General features: G+C 36.0%; 1 protein-coding gene across 2 annotated transcripts in view; it reads right to left on the bottom strand.

Moving 5' to 3' along the window:
• LOC100744814 (lachesin-like) overlaps positions 1 to 19,312 on the bottom strand; it is a 267,532-nt gene that overhangs the window by 130,859 nt on the left and 117,361 nt on the right. For both annotated transcript variants that reach the window (XM_003491129.3, XM_024369051.2), the window contains exon 3: positions 1,388 to 1,551. In XM_003491129.3, coding sequence (XP_003491177.2) covers positions 1,388 to 1,551 — 164 coding nt within the window. The remainder of the gene's footprint in view (positions 1 to 1,387; positions 1,552 to 19,312) is intronic.

The raw sequence follows: 19,312 nt of genomic DNA, 5'->3' as shown, positions 1-19,312 counted from the left end.
CATTTTAGGTCAGGAAGTGAGGGCAGTATACATTGCCTCGGATTGGACAAACGGAGGTTGGTGGACTAGGAAGGGTCTTAACCGCCCTCGATAGAAAGTTGCTAGTAGGAAGCATCGTAGGTGAGAAAAAATAACTTTCCCGTGTCAAGCCGTAGTAAACAATAGTTTTTAGGAACTGATTTAGAAAAAGACATTTGTTGGGTCTGAAGGACCTTAGCAGGCAAGTGACTCGGGTTTATGACGGGTGCTTAAGGCTATTGAGGGTACGCCGTACGGAAGAGCGGACATCTGGTGTCCGTCTGGCCCGCGGTGAGTGACCTGGGCCAGGCAGAGAGTCGCCCGGCGTAACAAATACAATAACAGTCAATAACAAATCTGCTATAAATTTTACTTAGAAAGTTGAGAATCGATTTTCTAAGTTCTAAATTATCATTCTTCTACATTCTTCTACAAAACAAAAGTAAAAATGTCGGTTGATCGGTAGTTTGAATTCTATAGAATTTAGATGTATTAAGTTGTCCGAAAAATTTCTTTCGTTTTATGAGAAAATAATAGACGCATAACGTTTTTCGTTTTATATTATTTTGTCGAATTATGTACGATTCATTTTGTTCTGTTGAGACAAACACTGCGACATTTCACAAACTTGGTTTCACGTTTGTGTGAAGATGCACTGTTGTAAAAACACGTTTGCGAAAGAAAGACACTTTCCGGACAACTTAATATATAAAATAAATATAAAAATTCTTAAACCTTTAGATTTGACGTCGATTTTTCCATGGTGCATAAACATTATATCAAGTACTCGAGGTTCGAATCAGCAATGTAGTCGAAATTTAACCATCTCAACGCTATCTAAACACTATATTTTGAATAACAGTTTATAAAATTTTGATCTGTTAATGGGTTTTTATAAAACCAAGATATTCGTATCTGCAGATATTTATCGCATATTCATATGTGTAATAGATATTTCATTAGAAAATTCAGGTACTCGTATAATTTGCGAAATTAAAAGAAAAGAATCTGTTGTAGTAATTATTTTATAAGAAGCATCTTAATATTTAAAGAAAAGAAGATAACTTAAATTACTTTCTAAAACTATCTAAAACAAAAATATTCGTGAAAATCTGGATTTTAAAAATCGATTTCTACGAAGACCTCGCTTCTCGTATCATATGTATTTTGAATTTTATTAGATTTTATTTTGAATTCAAATGTAAAGGTGAACGTTTGTCACGAGAAAAGTTGTTATGACCCGACAACTGAAACGTATTATACGAAAGAAACTAATATAGCAATAAAGCATGAGAACATTCTTCTTCGTTATTGTCCGCTATCAGGTGAATGTTACACCTAATGCGAAGCAAAAGGTAAATCCTCTTACCTCTTTGTCACCTAGCTGATGAACTCTGCAATGAAGGAAAGCAGTCTGACCAACCGCGGTGGTCACGTTTCGTGGAACGTTCATTTCGAACGTCGGTGCGTTGGTGATGTTGTGATTGCCGAAAACATTTCCTCCTACCAGCTTTTGATCCCGAACAAATGTGCCTAGAAACAACGATTAAGTAAAATTTAATTCACGAGAATTGTGGAATTGCTTAATTAACTGATTATTCGTAGGATTTATTAATAGAATTAAAGTCAAATGGGCAATGAAACTATGTTTAACACTTTAACTACAACGCCGAAATCACATGTTTCGCTTAGATCACCACGGGAATATTTTTATTATTCAAAACATATAATGGCAAAATAATAATAAATTGATTATGAAAGACAACATTTTTCCCCAATGGACCGTTCATTTTATTGGTGGTCACGGGTGACCACCGTGGCACCTTGCTAACAGTTGATAGCGACATATTATAACGAGGCTTCTTTTATTTCAACAAACTATTTGCATTCGTTATTTCGTCGTAAGCAAAATGTCCAGAATATATTGATGAAACGCGTAGAAGATATTAGTAGAGTATTGCTCATTCTATATGTAATAGTAAGGTATGTGCACATTTCTAACTTCGATTATATGATTATAAAGCAGCATTTAGGATTATTTTCTAAGGTGTGTTTATAATAATATTCGTAGATTAGCCCTGAAAGATATGGATGCAAATACAGTGCACAGTTAAATGCAAGATTTGTTCTCATTTTTTTTTATTGATATTCTAATAAAAATGTTTCATTGTTCAATGGGGCACTTTTTATTTCAAAGTATCTTCTATTTATCGGTTATATTCAAAATGCTCTAGCTGTCAATTTTCATACAATTTTTACAATTGTAAGAAATTCAAGCGCTCCGGTCACCAATGACCACCGTGGCGTCACAGGAGAAACTGTGGCCGGTCATACATGACCAGCGTGGTAGCCAAAGTGTTAATTTTAAGATCATCACATTTTGCATATTTTTATGTTGAAATTTATGCGATGGTTTCAAACATTCAAGTTTCAAATTCATCTGTTCGTTAGTAACACAATGTTATGACTGCCTACATAAACATTAATATATTCAATTTAAATCTCAAATAAAAGTAAGGTAATTTTGAAAAGCACGCGAAAAGAATTTGGACATTGTCTGTGTTAACATCCGCTTGATTCCTGAGAGCAAGGTTCTACGATTCTCCTACACTCTTAAATTCAAATAAATGTGTCACTATTCTTGAATATTTATTTGAGGTCGAAAAGTATTATGCAATATATTTATCAAAATCACAACGTCACGGATTTCGTCATCGTTCGCCTCGTAGTAACAAGCTAAGCGAAATTCAATAACTCCTTTGGAAATGGAGGCAACGTCAACGTCGCCAGTAGCACCTGCGAGTCTATTGTTCCTACGGTCACGATAGCCTTTTATGACAGTAACTATTATGAGATCCCAGCCGACAAGGAATCGCCGTGGCGCATTGTGATTTCTATTGGCTATTGTTATCGTTATCAAGAGAAATAGCGGATTCCAATGACAGCTGTCAATGCCTACTTCATTATTGATTGTCGATGCTTGAACCAGATAACTGTACGGCTCTCCGACCACCGGTAACCAGAAATCGTCAAAGGTTGATTAATCTAAGCTTTTAACAGGAAGATTTCGTGAAAGCACCAAACTGTTTCGAGTTATGCGTTTCCTTATCGATATTCTTGTCGAACACGAGCGGCTCCTTTTCGGAATCCAACAACGGGCTAACTTGTGAACACCGTGATTTCAACGACAAAGCGTCGAATTTGACTTGAAGCGTACTAAGCTTAATGCATCCATAAATTAGGTTACTTGCAGGTTATGTTACAGAGTGTAAAAGCCCTATATGCGAGCAGTACTCTGGATTCGTTACTCCAAGTAAAAGTGTTATTCGCAAATTTGATTTATCAAGCATCTTTTACAACTTGGAGTTATTAAATAACGGATACTCCTTTTTATTTTTTTCTAAAAGAAGATAATTTTCATTCCTTGATTTTAGAATATACAGGCTGAATTTTTAACATTCACTTTGTAATATCACGCTGTCATGTTGATGATACGGATTTATTCAGTTGAAAAGTAAAAAATACAAAAGATCAAACTTGATCTTAATCTATACAGTGATGAATTTATTATTCGATATAATACGAAATAATACATCGATGTACGTGCATATTTCACAAGTTTGTCACATTTGGTATTGAAAACTCGATCATACGTTATTTAATCGATTAAAGATAGTATCGAAAAATCAGTTTCCTTTGATACTCTGCAAGCTTGTAGTTCTTGAGAAAGGAGGTTTTTAATCTAATGGGGTAACACGATATGTCTCTTTTACCTGCGAATGAAAACCTTTCAGTTGAGTTTTTTTAACCTGATAGCGCTTTGATTAAAGTATCAATTTAATATAAAATATATATTAGAGCCTTGAAATGGCAGCCTTTAATTTAATATCAGCTTTCATTACACTTCCCAGTGCTCCCCCCCCCCCCTTTTATGAAAAAGATCATAGGCATCGGATTTTCTGTAGTTCAAACACACCATCTTTACCAGATCGAATTACATTTATTTCATGTACCTTGTATACAAATATGAAAGCGTATTAAATATAAAATTACAAGAACAATTAGAAGACTGAAAGAAACTGACTTCGTTTTCCATCTTCAAACAAAAAAGATTCGTGCTTATATGCGAATCTATCTCGGCACGATAACTCTATTACAAAGTCTCTCAGACGAAAATGTTGGCTTTCCATGAAATAACATTGATACGTACAAACATACCTCCGTCATTTCGCCATTTATCGGAAAGGCAAACGTTCGAATTCGCAAACGTCTCGTCGGTATTTCCATATGATAGTGTGAAATTTCGTGGCTAAACGGCGGGTCATCCGCATTTGAATAAGATTTGAATTTTCCATCGACGAGTTCGAGCTTCGTTCGTGCAGAAGTACAGTCGAGAACAGAAATAAGTGGACAGATGGTAGGAGTAGGCATCAATGAAATTTAATCGAACTCGTACTATACTATATTAAATGTACTTCGGTTCAACTTATTATATATTTTTACAACGCAGATCTACGTAGTAAACAATTGAAATTAATATTTATATTTTTGTATAACCAGCCGTTGTTTAAAGAAACTTCATCGACACCTATTTCACCACTACCGTCCATTTGCTTATGCGCTCGACTGTATATCTATAGAGCCAGTTATACCGTTCGTGCGCTGTTTTATAAAGAAAAATTCAATAACAGGAAGAGAGAATCTTCTTCTGAAAACGAATCTGAATGCGACGAACCGAATCGTTGTTGTCGTCACGATGATTACGCGAACAAATTAAATCTCACGACCGCTTCTGTCTTGTGACGATAATCTTTGCAATCTCCGGGGGAGGCGCTCGTTGATTTTTCACGATGCTTCAGTTGTGTTGAAGCTGGAGTCACCGATTCTCTCTCTCTCTCTCTCTCTCTCTCCCTCCCTTTCTCTCTCTTTCTCTTTCTCTCTCTCTTTCTCTCTCTCTTTCTCTCTCTCTCTCTCTTTCTCTCTCTCTCACTCACCCTCTCTCTCTCTCTCTCTCTCTCTCTCTCTCTTTCTCTTTCTTTCTCTCTCACTCACCTCTCTCTCTCTCTCTCTCTCTCTCTCTCTCTCTCTCTCTCTCTCTCTCTCTCTCTCTCTCTCTCTCTCTCTCTCTCTCTCTCTCTCTCTCTCTCTCTCTCTCTCTCTCTCTCTCTCTCTCTCTCTCTCTCTCTCTCTCTCTCTCTTTCTCTGTTTCTGAGTAGGTTCGAATCTAGAGGCACCGTTGGAAACGGGAAGAGATGAGGAAAACGCACAACCGACGTCATCCTGGTCTCAGGTCTCGTTCCGTTTATTAATCCGAGAATTTTAACAGGAGCTAAAGGAAGTGGCGCAATATTTGCAGATTGCACCCGCCTAACACGACTCTGCTGGTTTATTCTTCAAAGACTAATATGCTACTTTCGCGAGTAGCCGAGCTTCCCGGGATATTGCTACTCCTTCGGCTAAGTGGAGCCGAGAAAGATTTTTAGAATCTTACGATCAGATCCGCCAGATTTTTCCTAATTAACTAGAGAGAAAGGATGAAGGGAATTGAGACGGTCTTTGGTCAGAGTCGGTTCTCTCCTTGCAATTGATCGGCCTCATGCACTTGGCCTTCATGACTTCTTTTCTCGGATGGTTGAATCGATGCAGTAAAGGGGCGGTTTCCGAGCTGCTTGGCCAACAATTCAGGGGAGGTTATCGTAGAACGCTCATATCGATTTGCTCGCTTCACGCATTCATTTGAATACCAGATATCTTGGTATTTTCTTTCCCTTCTTTTCTCTTTCTCTTTCTTAAAAGTCCGTTCTATTATGAACCTCCTTAGTTATTGAATTTTTTGATAATTTTGCGGAAATTCTCTACATCTTCTGAAGTACTCGTAACGAGTGTTGGAGATTCGTGTATGAATAATTTACTCGTCGACTAGTTCATCGGACATGGACTGGTGTGTTTTAAATGCGAGACAAGATATAAAATATACGTCGGAATATACATACGCATAGTATATCGCAGAATTTTTCTTTCATTGATTTTTCCGTCGCATTAACGATTACAACCGACATCTTCAATCCAAACATTCTAAGAATCTGTATACTTATTATATTACAAAAAGCGAGGAATTTTGAAGAATCGCACAAAACTAAAATCCATAAGAATCCGTAAAATCCTTGACGATGTGAAATGAAACTTTCCTTTATCTTATAATCAGCACAATACCCCGCAACTCATAACTACGACGACATGACGGTGTGAAAGGCAGGATAAATTACAACGTCGTCTTTTGATCAGTCCATTCACTGAGACACCAAAGACACGGTCTTAACCCTTCCTCTATCTGCAGCGGAGTTTATCCTTCACCTTGTTTTCATGTCGATATCAGGGCTGCTGTACGCATACAAAGAGATAGGACCATGTAAAGGAAAAGAGACGTTAAATCAACATTAAATCAATGTAATATTCTTCAAATTTTAGATTTTGTAATTTTACAATATCTATTAGATGACATATTTTTTCAGGTTTTAGATTTTTAGTTGCTTTTGGAAAAATTTGTCTTCCTTAACGATATATAAATTTCATCAGTTAATACAAATATTTCGTAAAAATAAAGGCACGAATAAGATGGTTTTATAAATTCTTGTTCCCAATAATCAACATTTATTTCTTATTGAAATAGAAAGTTTTCCTTTCTTCTTGGAAAATGACACTCAATCATCTAATTACTCGACCAAACTGCATCGGTCAATAGCAGACATTTGAATAATTATTCAAACAGGCTCGTTTAAGTAGACGATAAATAAATCTTCTAAAATCTCGTCGGACATATAATGTACAAAACGTAAGAGAATAAATCAACTGACAAAAACACGAATATTCCAAATAGCCTAATATATGTAAGTATAACGTTGCTTATGAATCGATCTATTTGCTCTCTTATCTTAGATTCCGTTCTATTTGCGACGTAGTTAATATTATTTTGATTAATAATCCACGTACATGTTTGATACGACTTCAAACAATCAAAGAAAAGAAATCGCCCTCGTATATCTTCTTTTCCGAGTTTTCGTATATTTCTCTGGCCGCGGTATCTTATATTATACGTGACGTCGCCAAACACGTCGGCTGTTGCAGTACGTTGAAGTACAGCGTAAAATTATAGAGAGATATAAAATAGAGAAATTCGAAGCGAGTTTGAGGTCAGCTCGATGTCTCGAAATCGACCTGCCATCCGCCACTCGCGATTGTTGCTTGCACTGGAGTTTAAGGTTTCGTGACACGTACGCGTCGTCGTTCAAAGTCTCTTCAGTCTCCTGCGGACTTCCAGCCAGCGATATAGATACATTTTAAAGTATCAAAGTTCCGGTGCACGCGACCCTTTCAAATTCACGTTTATTTTAATCCTCGGCCAGAATTTGTACGACTTTACGGTGAAACATGTCTCGCTGTTTTGGAACGTTCTAAAGGAAAAGAAATGTGTATACTGTAACTCACAAAAGTATTGCGCGCTTGAACATTTGTAAAGAAAAATATATATGTATATATATTTTATGAATATACCTATTATGTATGCTACATACGAAACATTTTGAAATTTCATTAGCGCCGTAACGAAATCCGATTATCATGATTATATTAGACTGAAATAATATCTCAGCTTTTTAATTTTTGCACTGTTATCTGGAAATGTAGATAATATCGATTTGTTTCAAACAACAGTAATTTCAGATTGTTCCTTTGTCTGAAATTTGGTAAACGAAATAATCGTCAAAATATTTATTTTCCTCCAGCTATTCTCCAAAAGATTCTCGAAAGTCTATAAAAGTTATATTTAGTGTGTCATGTAACAATTATAACATGTTAATTATATATAATTGTAACAATTATATATAACATGTTAATATATTCAGATTTTCTTTCGTGGAACTGAGATACAGAAAACTTCGAATGTTTTTAAATTGAAAAATGTATTCATGAATGTTTAGTATTCTAGGTTTATGGTGAATAATTGTTTTCAGCCTACGTGAAAGTAGTTAAAAGGGTGGTTTAAACTACCTTGCAACATTACGTTTTAACTGCGTTCTCGCTGCATAATGATTGTAACATCATTTAGCATTTCAGAGAGGTCATTTATCATAAAGTCTTTTAAGAAGATTGAATCATGCACTCTTAAAAGGTGTAAATTTTGTACGTTATATAAGGGTTAAAATCTTCATGTAACGGAATATAAAACAGGAGAAATGACCATAAATAACAGGAAAATTTATGTGCGGCGAGGAATCGAGGAAAAATAAGTTTTGCTCAAAGAAATAAGATAAATGACATATATTGTACAATGCATATTAAGAAGGAGAAAATGCATTAAATGTGATACAAAAGTATTTAGAACACAGATGTACATATTAATTATCAATCCGCCAAAGACAAAAAATTTCATTTTCTTTAAAAAATTGGATGATAAACAAAATTAGTAAGAATAAAAATATAAAAACCTTGGTGACACGAATAAAATACCAATATGATAAAATGGTTGAAATTAAAATATTTAAAAAATGCTGTATATTTAAAAATCTGTATAAAATTGGCTGTCATTAGGTTATAGAAGCTATAAACAATTAATGACAACCATTATGTTACACAAAATACGATTCTCCTCAGGTAAAACGTGTAACATTAAATTCGCGTGTCAAAGTATATTTATTGCTAATTTTTCATGCGAAAACACGTTTGAAAATGTAAATATTCCTGTGATATTTCAACGTCAATTCAATTCTCGTTAACTGCCTCCAATCAACCATTTTACCAGACATCTGTCCTGCATGTAACATAAGCAAAACCTATTAATTGCTTTTCATATTCGTTCACTCTGACAGCATTAGGAAATTTTCATTTTCCAGAGAAGCATGACTTTTTGCAGTGGGATTTCAAAAGTTGGAAAACAAGCGTGTCCAAGTCACAATTGGATTTTCTTTGATGTCAACTAGCGTGATACGATTTTATTATCGCCCGGACCGGTATCCGTTCGTTAGATTTCGTCATGAAACTATTGCTCTCCGACGATCAAAGGAAAGCTAGTTACCGTTTGTGCACGTCACTTTTCGAAAACAGCTCACCCTATCGAGTATCAGACGGGATCGAGTTTTTATTCATATTTCAGTCGACACGCCTCTAAGTTCTATCTTCCGTGTCTTTATATCAAACTCCTTCGATCAAACACCAGAACTTTTTTATCAAAGTTCCCAGTGCTTCTCCTGGAATTATAATGGCTGCTAATGGAACGAATAAATTCCACGTTCGAGCATATCGTCTTATTTGGCTGCATTTTAATTTACCGAGAAACGATAAGTTATTCGGCAAGTTATTACGTTAACTCTGATCCACCGAATTTTCATTATCGTTCCTACGTCGTTGCAATATGATTATTTCACGTAGAACGCCAATTCGTATATTTCGTTATCGAGATGTTAGGAAGAAAACGATGAGACATAAAAGAGATCATTTGAAACAGAAACGAAGAAGAAGCGAATCTCCCGCTACGAAATTCAAACTGTCCCTCGTCGAATTTACAGAAGACGACTGCGAAAAAAAGCTAACTTCCCCGTGACACGTATAAAGAAGATATTCCGCTTTTTATTGCTACCATGAAACGACTTAACGGACATCGAACGTGAAGGCTATCTGGCCAGTAATTTCTATGGTATTGCTTGGCGAAGACGAGCCATTTTCAACGCGTGTGCCGAGCGAATTCAATAAGGGCCATAACGAAATTTAAAGAGTTATACTGTATAAGGATTAGTATTTTAGCTTATAAAAAATTAGCAGATAATTTTGGTTACAGATAACCATTCCTTCGTCGATGACAGTTATCAGATTGACAGTATTGGTAACTAAAAAAAGAATTCCGTCATTGATAATAGTTATTGATAGCCGAAAAGAAATTCATCGATAATTGTTATTGATAACCAAAAGCAATTTTTCACGTCAATACCTATTGGTTATCGGTAACCAAAAATATTTTGATCATTTATAATGGTTATTCGTAGCCACTAGAACATTTAAAAATTTATATTTTTCGACTATTTAAATTTCTTCTTAATTTCTTTAAGACATAGTGATCATAGTTTTTCGTTTAAACAAAAATTAAGATTTTCGTCGGTGATCTTCTTTCTTTCTTCATTAAAATTTCTTAGCTGTAATTTTTGATCCCTGGAATCTGGAATTTAGTTCGTGGAGAATAGTGAGCTGCTTCGGGAAGATATTCAGTTTTGAGTTTTGTTTTTATTAACATCGCCTCCCTCGTGGAATCATATCGACCGGCGGCCGAATTATGCAGATTCTGGCCTTGCCCGTGATGATGGAAATTTTATCAGTTTCGCCGGGATTTGTATGTTAATTCTGTGCAAAGGTTCCGTTCTTCGTTCTGCCCGTCGCGTCGAATCGATATCGCCTGACTCGATTTCCAGGCTATCGATGATAAAAAGTTGTGCGAAGCGAGTTGACAAAATTATTATTGCTATTATTTATTTCATGTACGGGAGAATCGGTGGCTCGTAAAACTGGAGGAATTGAAAAGCGTAAAATCAGAAAATTAGAAAACAGGATACGCGTATAACAAAGTTAACGAATCAAAGATAATTCTCAGAGAACAAAGTGAAATAAGTATTAAGCGGCGATTTATTGCGTTTTATCTGTCCATAAAATCACGTAATATATTTCACGCGGTATTTATTTCGTAGTGGAAAAATCTTAATAGCGGATCTACCAAGGTATGAATCACTATGTATTTACTCGTGGATGAGCGATCTGGAATATCGAGTATCTCGAAGTAATCCGTGAATTAAATGCAATAAATATCAAAAATGTTGGCGATACCTGGTTCGGAGCGTAACATTCGAGGGCTAGTTTTGTCATTGCGGTCGTTTCATTCGTAACTGATCAATAGATAGAGAACACTAAATAACGGAGTTGTCGATTGCAACGAGCAAAAATCGTTACATGTCCGAGTAATGGCTGCCCGGAGCATTTTGGTGTCGTAATTCAAGCCGTTTGTTTCGTGATTAATAATACAGTAGTCGCGATAGCGTAGGCCTTTTTTCTCCGATCGAAAATCGCACGTTTATTTTCACGCCGAACACATTTATGATAGCCAGTTAGTTATTCCGCGGTGTACATTAACTCGTCAATTCGCTCGACTGTCACGAAGGCAAAGTGAATTTTTCATAGAAATTGAAAACGCTGAACACGCTTGGACAAGTATTTGCGATGCTATCGATGTTATCTTCGCGTCGAATCTATAAAAACGAATCGTTTATAAGTAATCAAACGTTTTGACGGTTAAAATCGAATGAAATGTGGTGCAAAGTCAAGCGTAGAGAAAATAAAAGCTGCTGTTAGCTACGTGTTTTACAACGGAAACGATGAAACCCAATGATATAAAAGTAGATTGAAAAATGTATGGATAAAATGGAGATACAGTTCGTGTGATAATGCAACACGCGTAATACCTGAAACTTACGGTGGTCTTTATACAAATCTATGGCTCGATTTAAAAAATACATGGTTTAATTGATTTTAAAATTGTATCGCTTACAAACTTTTCGGACATTTACACCGAATCGCATCGCAACTCACGATTAATTATTGCAAAAGTTGCAGTTCGGTTATAGTGTCAGAGCAGATTAAATCAGGCTGTATCGATCAACAATCAATTTATTTCGTAAATTTAATCTATATTAATAATGAAGATTTGAACAAGCGATTACCACGTTGCAATTTGGCGATATTATCAGACTTATCCTTTCATTTCGTCCACTTTTCCTATTATCCGGTTCCATATTTTTATTTACTTGTCACTTTTAAAGAGGAACTCGCACCTTATCGAACATTCTGATACGACACAGAAAATGATTCGAAAATCTTCCAGCTTTGATGGTTACTCAATACTTGAAACCTGTCCATCGCAAATTTCTCACCAGCTTGGAATTTCCGTGAACGTGATACCCAGGATGACCGACTAACCTTCTTGGTCACCTCTCCTGTGACATAAATCAATTGAGCGTGATTCTCGGACGCTTCTTATATCGAATTTCCTCGCATATCCTGCGAATTTATACCTTAAGAGGATCCATGCTCGAAGGAAACCAGAATTCATGGTTTTAGTTTCTAGAAACTTTTCGTGTATCTTTTATGGTCAAAGTCTGTATTCATAAGCACAACTCCATAGGAAAGAGAACTATTGGTTATTCATTTAATTTGTAAAGCGTTATTCGGAAGGATAATTGTGTTTGTGAGAGAAAGGATACAATAGTTCTCTACTACTTATTTATTAGGTTGTCTGGAAAGTGTCTTTCTTTCGCAAACGTGTTTTTACAACAATGCATCTTCACACAAACGTGAAATCAAGTGTGTGAAATGTCGCGGTGTTTATCTCAACAGAACAAAATGGATCGTACGTAATTCGACAAAATAACATAAAACAAAAAACGTTGTGCGTCTATTATTTCCTCATAAAACGAAAGAAACTTTTCGGACAACCTAATAGAATTTTATAATGCCAGTGATACATTAATTTTAATAATTTTAATTCGATCAAGTTTGAAAGTTAGTTGACTAAATTTCTTGCGACATTGCAATTTCTTAAATCCATTTTCTTTGATATCAATTATACAAATATGAGGGTAATAAGTTGTTGTATGTTATTTTGCAAGTAGAATTCTCCACGCTTCACGTAAATAACAGATCATGTTTGGTTTGAAATATTAAACACAAGTTTCGATATTGTTACTCGCAATATTTTCAAACTAAAATTCTATCGATTTACAGATATCTAGAATGTACGAACACGAAGCAATATATTCGATGAAATGTCATTTTACTTTTACCTGACGATATTTCATATATGATATTTTTATTATCTTTTATGCAACATGTTTAGCTACCGCGAGAATATGCTACAAGATCAGGTTTAAGCTGCAACTTTTAAATCTAAATGTTAACTACGAGAGTTAAACTTGATGGTTGGAAAAGTAAACCATAAGTGTAAAGCAAAGAGAAATGTAACTGGAAAACCGTCGGATGGACTGTGAAAAATAAATAAATAAAATACCTATTTAAAGCAGCATGTTCCGTGTAAATTATTATTTTTCCATTTCTATAAACGTCATTATTTATTTCCAAGGAAAATGTTCATAATCATGGCTGGCGTAAAATAGAATTAATTTTTCTTCCTTCCCTTTTTTACAGCAATTTGTCACGGCCGCGATATTACATAATAATACTAACGAATCATATATGCAATAACGTACACGTAATTTCGTTTTGCGTGAAATTTGTAAAAAGAATGAGGGAGACGAGAGCTCGGCTTTAATAGTCGATCATTCAGTCGGGATTTTCCTACGCAATTAAACATGAAAATTTCTGCAAAGGAAGCGGCCGCGCGCACACGAGTCACGGAAATTCATCAAAAAGTGTATTTTGCCGCAATGTCGAGTGGTTATGAGAATCAACTTTAATTACATGGGGGGAGGTCAGTAATTGCAGCCGGTTAATTAGATTTCCAGGACGGCGTATACTTCTCGCTGCAGAAATAGCTGACCAGTGAAGATCCGGATAATAACAATGCGCGAATAAATCTGGGTCTGCGAAAAGAATCTTCATATCGGTGCCTTATTAGAGGTGGCACGAGTCACAAGATCATTCGCACAATTGAAAGTATAACAAAAATTGCTGGAGAAATGTTCACAAATTTCATGTTAGATATTAATTTTAAACGAAGAACAAACAATTAAGAAGCATTTTATATTACGTTATTCGAAAATAGAGTAACTATACTATCAATCGGGCATTGATGTCCAGGAATAGATTTAATTACTGTATCGTTGAATATCAAACATGACAGCCAACGCCAATAAAAATAAACGATAATTTTACAAGAAACAAAATGGAAAGTCATCGAATATATATATTTTTTTCCAAGCTTTTATTTTCAAATTACGTTCACTAACTAACCGAGTTCCTGCAACGGCACAATAGTTCTACCTATAAATCTACTATTAATTTTAGCCAAATGCATGTCGATGTTTCTTGTAGTTCTACGTCGTTGTAAACGTCCATGTATTCGATGTACGCCGCGGAAACACGATGAAGATCGATTTTTGAAAATTAAAGCAATACACGAAGTGATTCGAGTTTGAATTATTTCCTGTGTGCGGTACCAATAAAGTGACAACCGCTGCGAGTCATCAAGCTGATGGGGAAAAAGATAGGAAAAAGGAATAAAAAGGACAGGAAGGGGAGGAAAACACTTTCGATTCTCGCTAATAACTTTCAATTGGGATCGAATTGGCGGATGGCAAAGGCAAAACCGATTCGTACTGCAACGCTTTTGGTCACATTTACCTGAATCACGTGATTTGTCTGTGACAGCTCAGTGACGAGACTAAAGGGTGTGCCACAATTTCATGGCTGAATTTAGCGACGGTGCACGTGAAATCCCTTGGAATCCCTTGCTAGTTGGACTGCATAAAGGACTCTATACAAACGTTATCACCATGGCTGACATGCAATCAATGTGGAAAACGAAACAGCTCATTTGCACCGTACGATTAGCTTCGGAGGTTAGCCAACAATCATGCGAACTGACTGTGTCACTCTGACATTTCTACGTCGCTCCTTCCATTCCTATCTCTTCAGTTTTCTATCTTTCCTTCCTGTTCCCCGCGCGATTTCGTCTATTTCCTGTTACCGTCGTCTGTCAAGATTCGTTCGAATTAATCAACTTCTCTGTTCGGGCAATTTCAATTGGCGTAACTTGATATCTTTTTTATCTCACAGCGTGCGTAATTAATTTTCTAGGAGCATTACGATAACAGTCGAAACTTTGGCTTTCTATAATTAAATTTATCGAGCAATTGCACGCTTACTAAACGAAATTCGTGCATTTAATCGGTATATACTATGTATTTTTCGTTAACGAAGAAATATGTCAAATGTTTTTCTGTGACACGAACGCATGTAACGCAGTCAGTGTCGATACGTTCCTCAAAGGATTTTTTTCTCGATACTCGCCAGTCTTCAGATTTTCGATAGAAAAAAGATCACATTTTACGCAAATTACAACTGTGGAATTAGAAATTAAAAGATAATACGAAATCAAACCTGCATGTTATATCCGCGGTTATATCCAATGATTGAAAGATACAGCAGGCCATTCTCGTGAAGTGAAATTAGCAACGTTAACCGTTTTACATTTCCAATGCAATGCATTTTACACTTCGCAGATCGAAAAATATCTCGTTGAATCACGTGCCATCGATGTATTCAATATTCAATTTTGGTATTTTCAAAAACTAACAGCAAAAACTACACAACCATTTTTCGACGATCAACATGATTTAGAACCGTTTCGACATCGAAACAAACACCGTTCTAATGTATTTTTGTTGCACGCAAGTTTGCGATATCGCAAACAAATTGCAGGTATTGGATCCGACAGAGCGATCAGGTTGCTGTTTTAATTATAGTTACAAGCGATATAATATTTGGACGCAATGTACGATCTTGTTTACGCTCAATCACGTTCATTCTCGTACTGTTAATAAATTTCAGCGGCGAACGCTCGATTCGTTGCACATCTTATCATCATCGATGAAATGTTCGCGAGACGATCGTTCCCTCTGCTTCGAGTTGAACGAATTCCAGAGTCACGCAAGCAATGGTGCGTTTAGGCGAAGAAAGGAAATCCTCGTTCTTCCCCCACTTTGGTCAAATTTAGCAAAACAAAAGTGCAAACGAGCATCCTTTCCCCGTTTGGCTGTTGCTCGCTGAATCGGAAATCGAACGTTCGAACGCTCTAAAAGAGTCCTTTGTCTTCAGGACGAACGTAACGAAATGTTAGTAGAGACGAAACCGAGCAGTGTTAACGTAATGCGTTCAATGTCGGCAGTTTTATCACAGCTTTCCTGAACAAACGAACGAATGATAAAATAGTTTCTTTCCTGGAAAGTTACTGTCTCACCGACGTTGAACTTATACCGTTCCAAATATTATTTTCCATCCGCGAAAGAACGTTGAAAGTACTTGTACTTTTTTACTAAATTTTATTAACACTAGAACTACCGATAGTTAACACGAAGCTATTTCTACTAAAGCCAGTCAAAATGACTGGTCTTTAAAAAATAAGTAATAATAGAGTATTTTTATATTTATTGATTTATTATTTTCTTACAGAAGCAATCCCATATTCTGTAGTACATTTTTGGTATTATTAAACCATCTGGGACCATGATCCCTAAACGAGGATTAACACATTTATAAAATTGTCGAACCAGTCATTTTGACTGCTTTGGTATTTCTAGTGTTAGCATCTAGCGATTCAGCGATCGATTCGGAATTTTCCTCACAACTGATATCATCATATTGAATGATACGTAGTAAAAATTTTAAAAACGTGTGGGAAGTTGTACAAAATGAGGAAACTGGTTAATTGGGGTTCGATAAATAGATTGCAGCACCCTTTTACACTTTGACAAGTAACAGTCATTTTGACTGGTATTGGTATAAGTAGCATTGATACAAAATTATTTTGAGTTTGAATACATAAAAAAACAAAATAAAATTCATTATATTATTCTTTTAGTTATCGTTGCGAAGTCATTACATTATTGCGGAAAAAAGATATAACATGAAGTAGGAATTTTAAAATAAAATTGTAAGACCGGTTAATTTGACTGGTGTGATAGTTCTAGTGTTAACATGAAAGTGGGAGGAAACGAGGATTCGCATGCTTGATCTAAACGTACCAAGCTAACTAAGATCAGCAGCAGCGATTTCGTGCTCGTGCGCGTCTCATCGATATTTCAGGAAGCATCGCGCGGCTTCTCCTCGGAAGAACTCGTCGACGAAAGATAGTAAATTCTATTCCTAACGTCGCTCGCAGCTGTTGTTCCTGCTTTTTCCGTTGCATAATAGAACAACGCGGTCAAGTTTCTGGCTTTGACGCGGTGTCCCGCTCTTGGGGATTCTGACCGCTCGACGATTTCCGATTCTCACGATGGCTACGTGGACCGAGCCCACGGTTTTTGGGACCGTCGCTGGAATAAACGAGACCATTGTCGCGGATAGATGTGCGGATGTTGCGTTATCGATGCGTGTTCGGTCGCGCTACTGCATCGAAGGTGCGTTTATTGCCTGTACCACGGGTTTCCGATGCTTTGCTATGGTACAAAGTGCGACAGAATTGTTGGTTAAATATTTTCACGCTAGGTCAGCTTAGTTATTTGGTGCATCGAGCGACAAATGCAATGGACAGACGGAAGAACCCACACACCTCGTTTTCTTCGTAAAAAAAAACGATTGTACCTTCTAAGAGTTTGAAGTATTAGGTTGTCTGAAAAGTTTCTTTCGTTTTATAAGGAAATAATAGACGCACAATGTTTTTTTGTTTTATATCAGTTTATTGAATCATGTACGAATATAACAATAGAAATAGAACGAAGTGGATCATACCTAATTCAATAAAATAATATAAAACAGAAATTATTGTTTATCTATTAACACCTTATGAAACGAAAGAAATTTTTCGGACAACCTAATAATTTGTACGTGAAACTTTCTGCGTTTATGGATCTTTATTTTAGAAAATTACTAACTTGTGCAATGATACACAACTACACTTCACAAGTAGTGTCATATTTGTATAGTAATTAATACAGTCTAGAAATTCAAGTTTTTGATTTTTAATTACAGATTCCTATCTCTATAATTACATAGAGAAATCTCTCTCTCTCCCTCTCTCTGCGGATTCTTCACAGTTTTTTACCTTTACCCATTGACATGGAGGATCTTCCCTAATGATGTCCCCGATGAATCTCCCTGGCGGTCCTTCTGACGACTATCTCAGAGCAGCAGTGTCATCAAGTTGCTGGTACTCGGCCCTTTTTTACTCTGCTACTTCGTCCACTTTCTACGAGCTTTTTATGAGTCGTATATTTTTTTATTCTTTCAATCTCCAAACGTATCGCGAGACGAATGGCCTAAATTGGTATCGATTGGCTAGTCGAATATCTTTCTCGTATTTTGCAATTGAACATAGACGAAGATAGGCGAACGTATGAGAAATATTAATTCAAGTAGCACTGAAAGTTCTGAAAACCAATACCTAGTATTCTTATAATATGATACAGAAACTTTATAATGCACATTTGAAAATTTCTCAATGTACAGTTCGTGTACTACGAATCGTTATATTAGGATGTCCGAAAAGTTTCTTTCGTTTCATAAGATGATAATAGATGAACAACAATTTCTGTTTTATATTGTTCTGTTGAATTAGGTATGATCCATTTCGTTATATTTTTATTATTATATTCGTGCATGATTCAATAAACTAATATAAAACAAAAAACATTCAGCGTCTATTATTTCCTCATAAAACGAAAGAAACTTTTCGGACAACCTAATAAATACGGAACACCTTACAAATTTCCGTTTCGAATAATAATTTCAAACCAAATTAAGTTATAAAAGTATAAAAATCTTTTGCTATCAAAATAATTTCAAGGTAATTGAAAATGTCTTTTAAAACGTCTAGTTCTTCTACAATATACTTTGCGCGAAACAACGAGATATACACGGTGCATATAACAAATCCATCAAATTCAAAATTTTTGTCAGCTCTCTTCTGGCTCACAATCAAACGCGTTTCGTTTTAAAACACGTATCCTGGATACGATCGTTGGTTCGATAATCGAAGCAGAAAGCAATCAAGAACAGATGGCACTTATTACTCAGCGTGGTCGTGATTAAAGAAATTAGCGGCGCCACAGTTCCGTGATACGCCGCGCTGCCTATAAATAAGGATTACGAGTAATCTCGCCGAATAATCATTGGCTCTTTCTATGTTTTAAAGAAACTCCGCCCGCAAACAGGGATCAATGTGCCCGCAAATTCAATTAATTTCGTTATTTTGAATGTCTGCGGGGAAGAAAGAGAGAATCGTGTAAAAAATGTACGCGTCGACTTTGCTACATAAATATTTCATACGGAAATCTCATCTCTTAATCCCTGAGCTTTGTGCGCGGTCCTTTTGTCCATAGCAAGATCAGTGCCAGTCCCTCTTCATCTCTACATAGTTTTCGCCATAATTAATACACGAACGTAGCGTAGTATTACGCAAGGCGAAAATATCCGTTCGATCGAAACTTCTGTTGATTTGTAAAGGAAATTCGATAGAACGTAAAAGGAGTGTGGAGGCCAGCTACGTCGTATATTTATTTTTGTCGTCAGGAAACGATGCCAGGCCACT

The sequence above is a fragment of the Bombus impatiens genome, unplaced genomic scaffold (genome assembly GCF_000188095.3).
Source record: "Bombus impatiens unplaced genomic scaffold, BIMP_2.2 scf_0517, whole genome shotgun sequence".
In the NCBI taxonomy this organism is placed as follows: Eukaryota; Metazoa; Arthropoda; class Insecta; order Hymenoptera; family Apidae; genus Bombus; species Bombus impatiens.
This window is presented reverse-complemented; position numbering and strand designations above follow the sequence as displayed.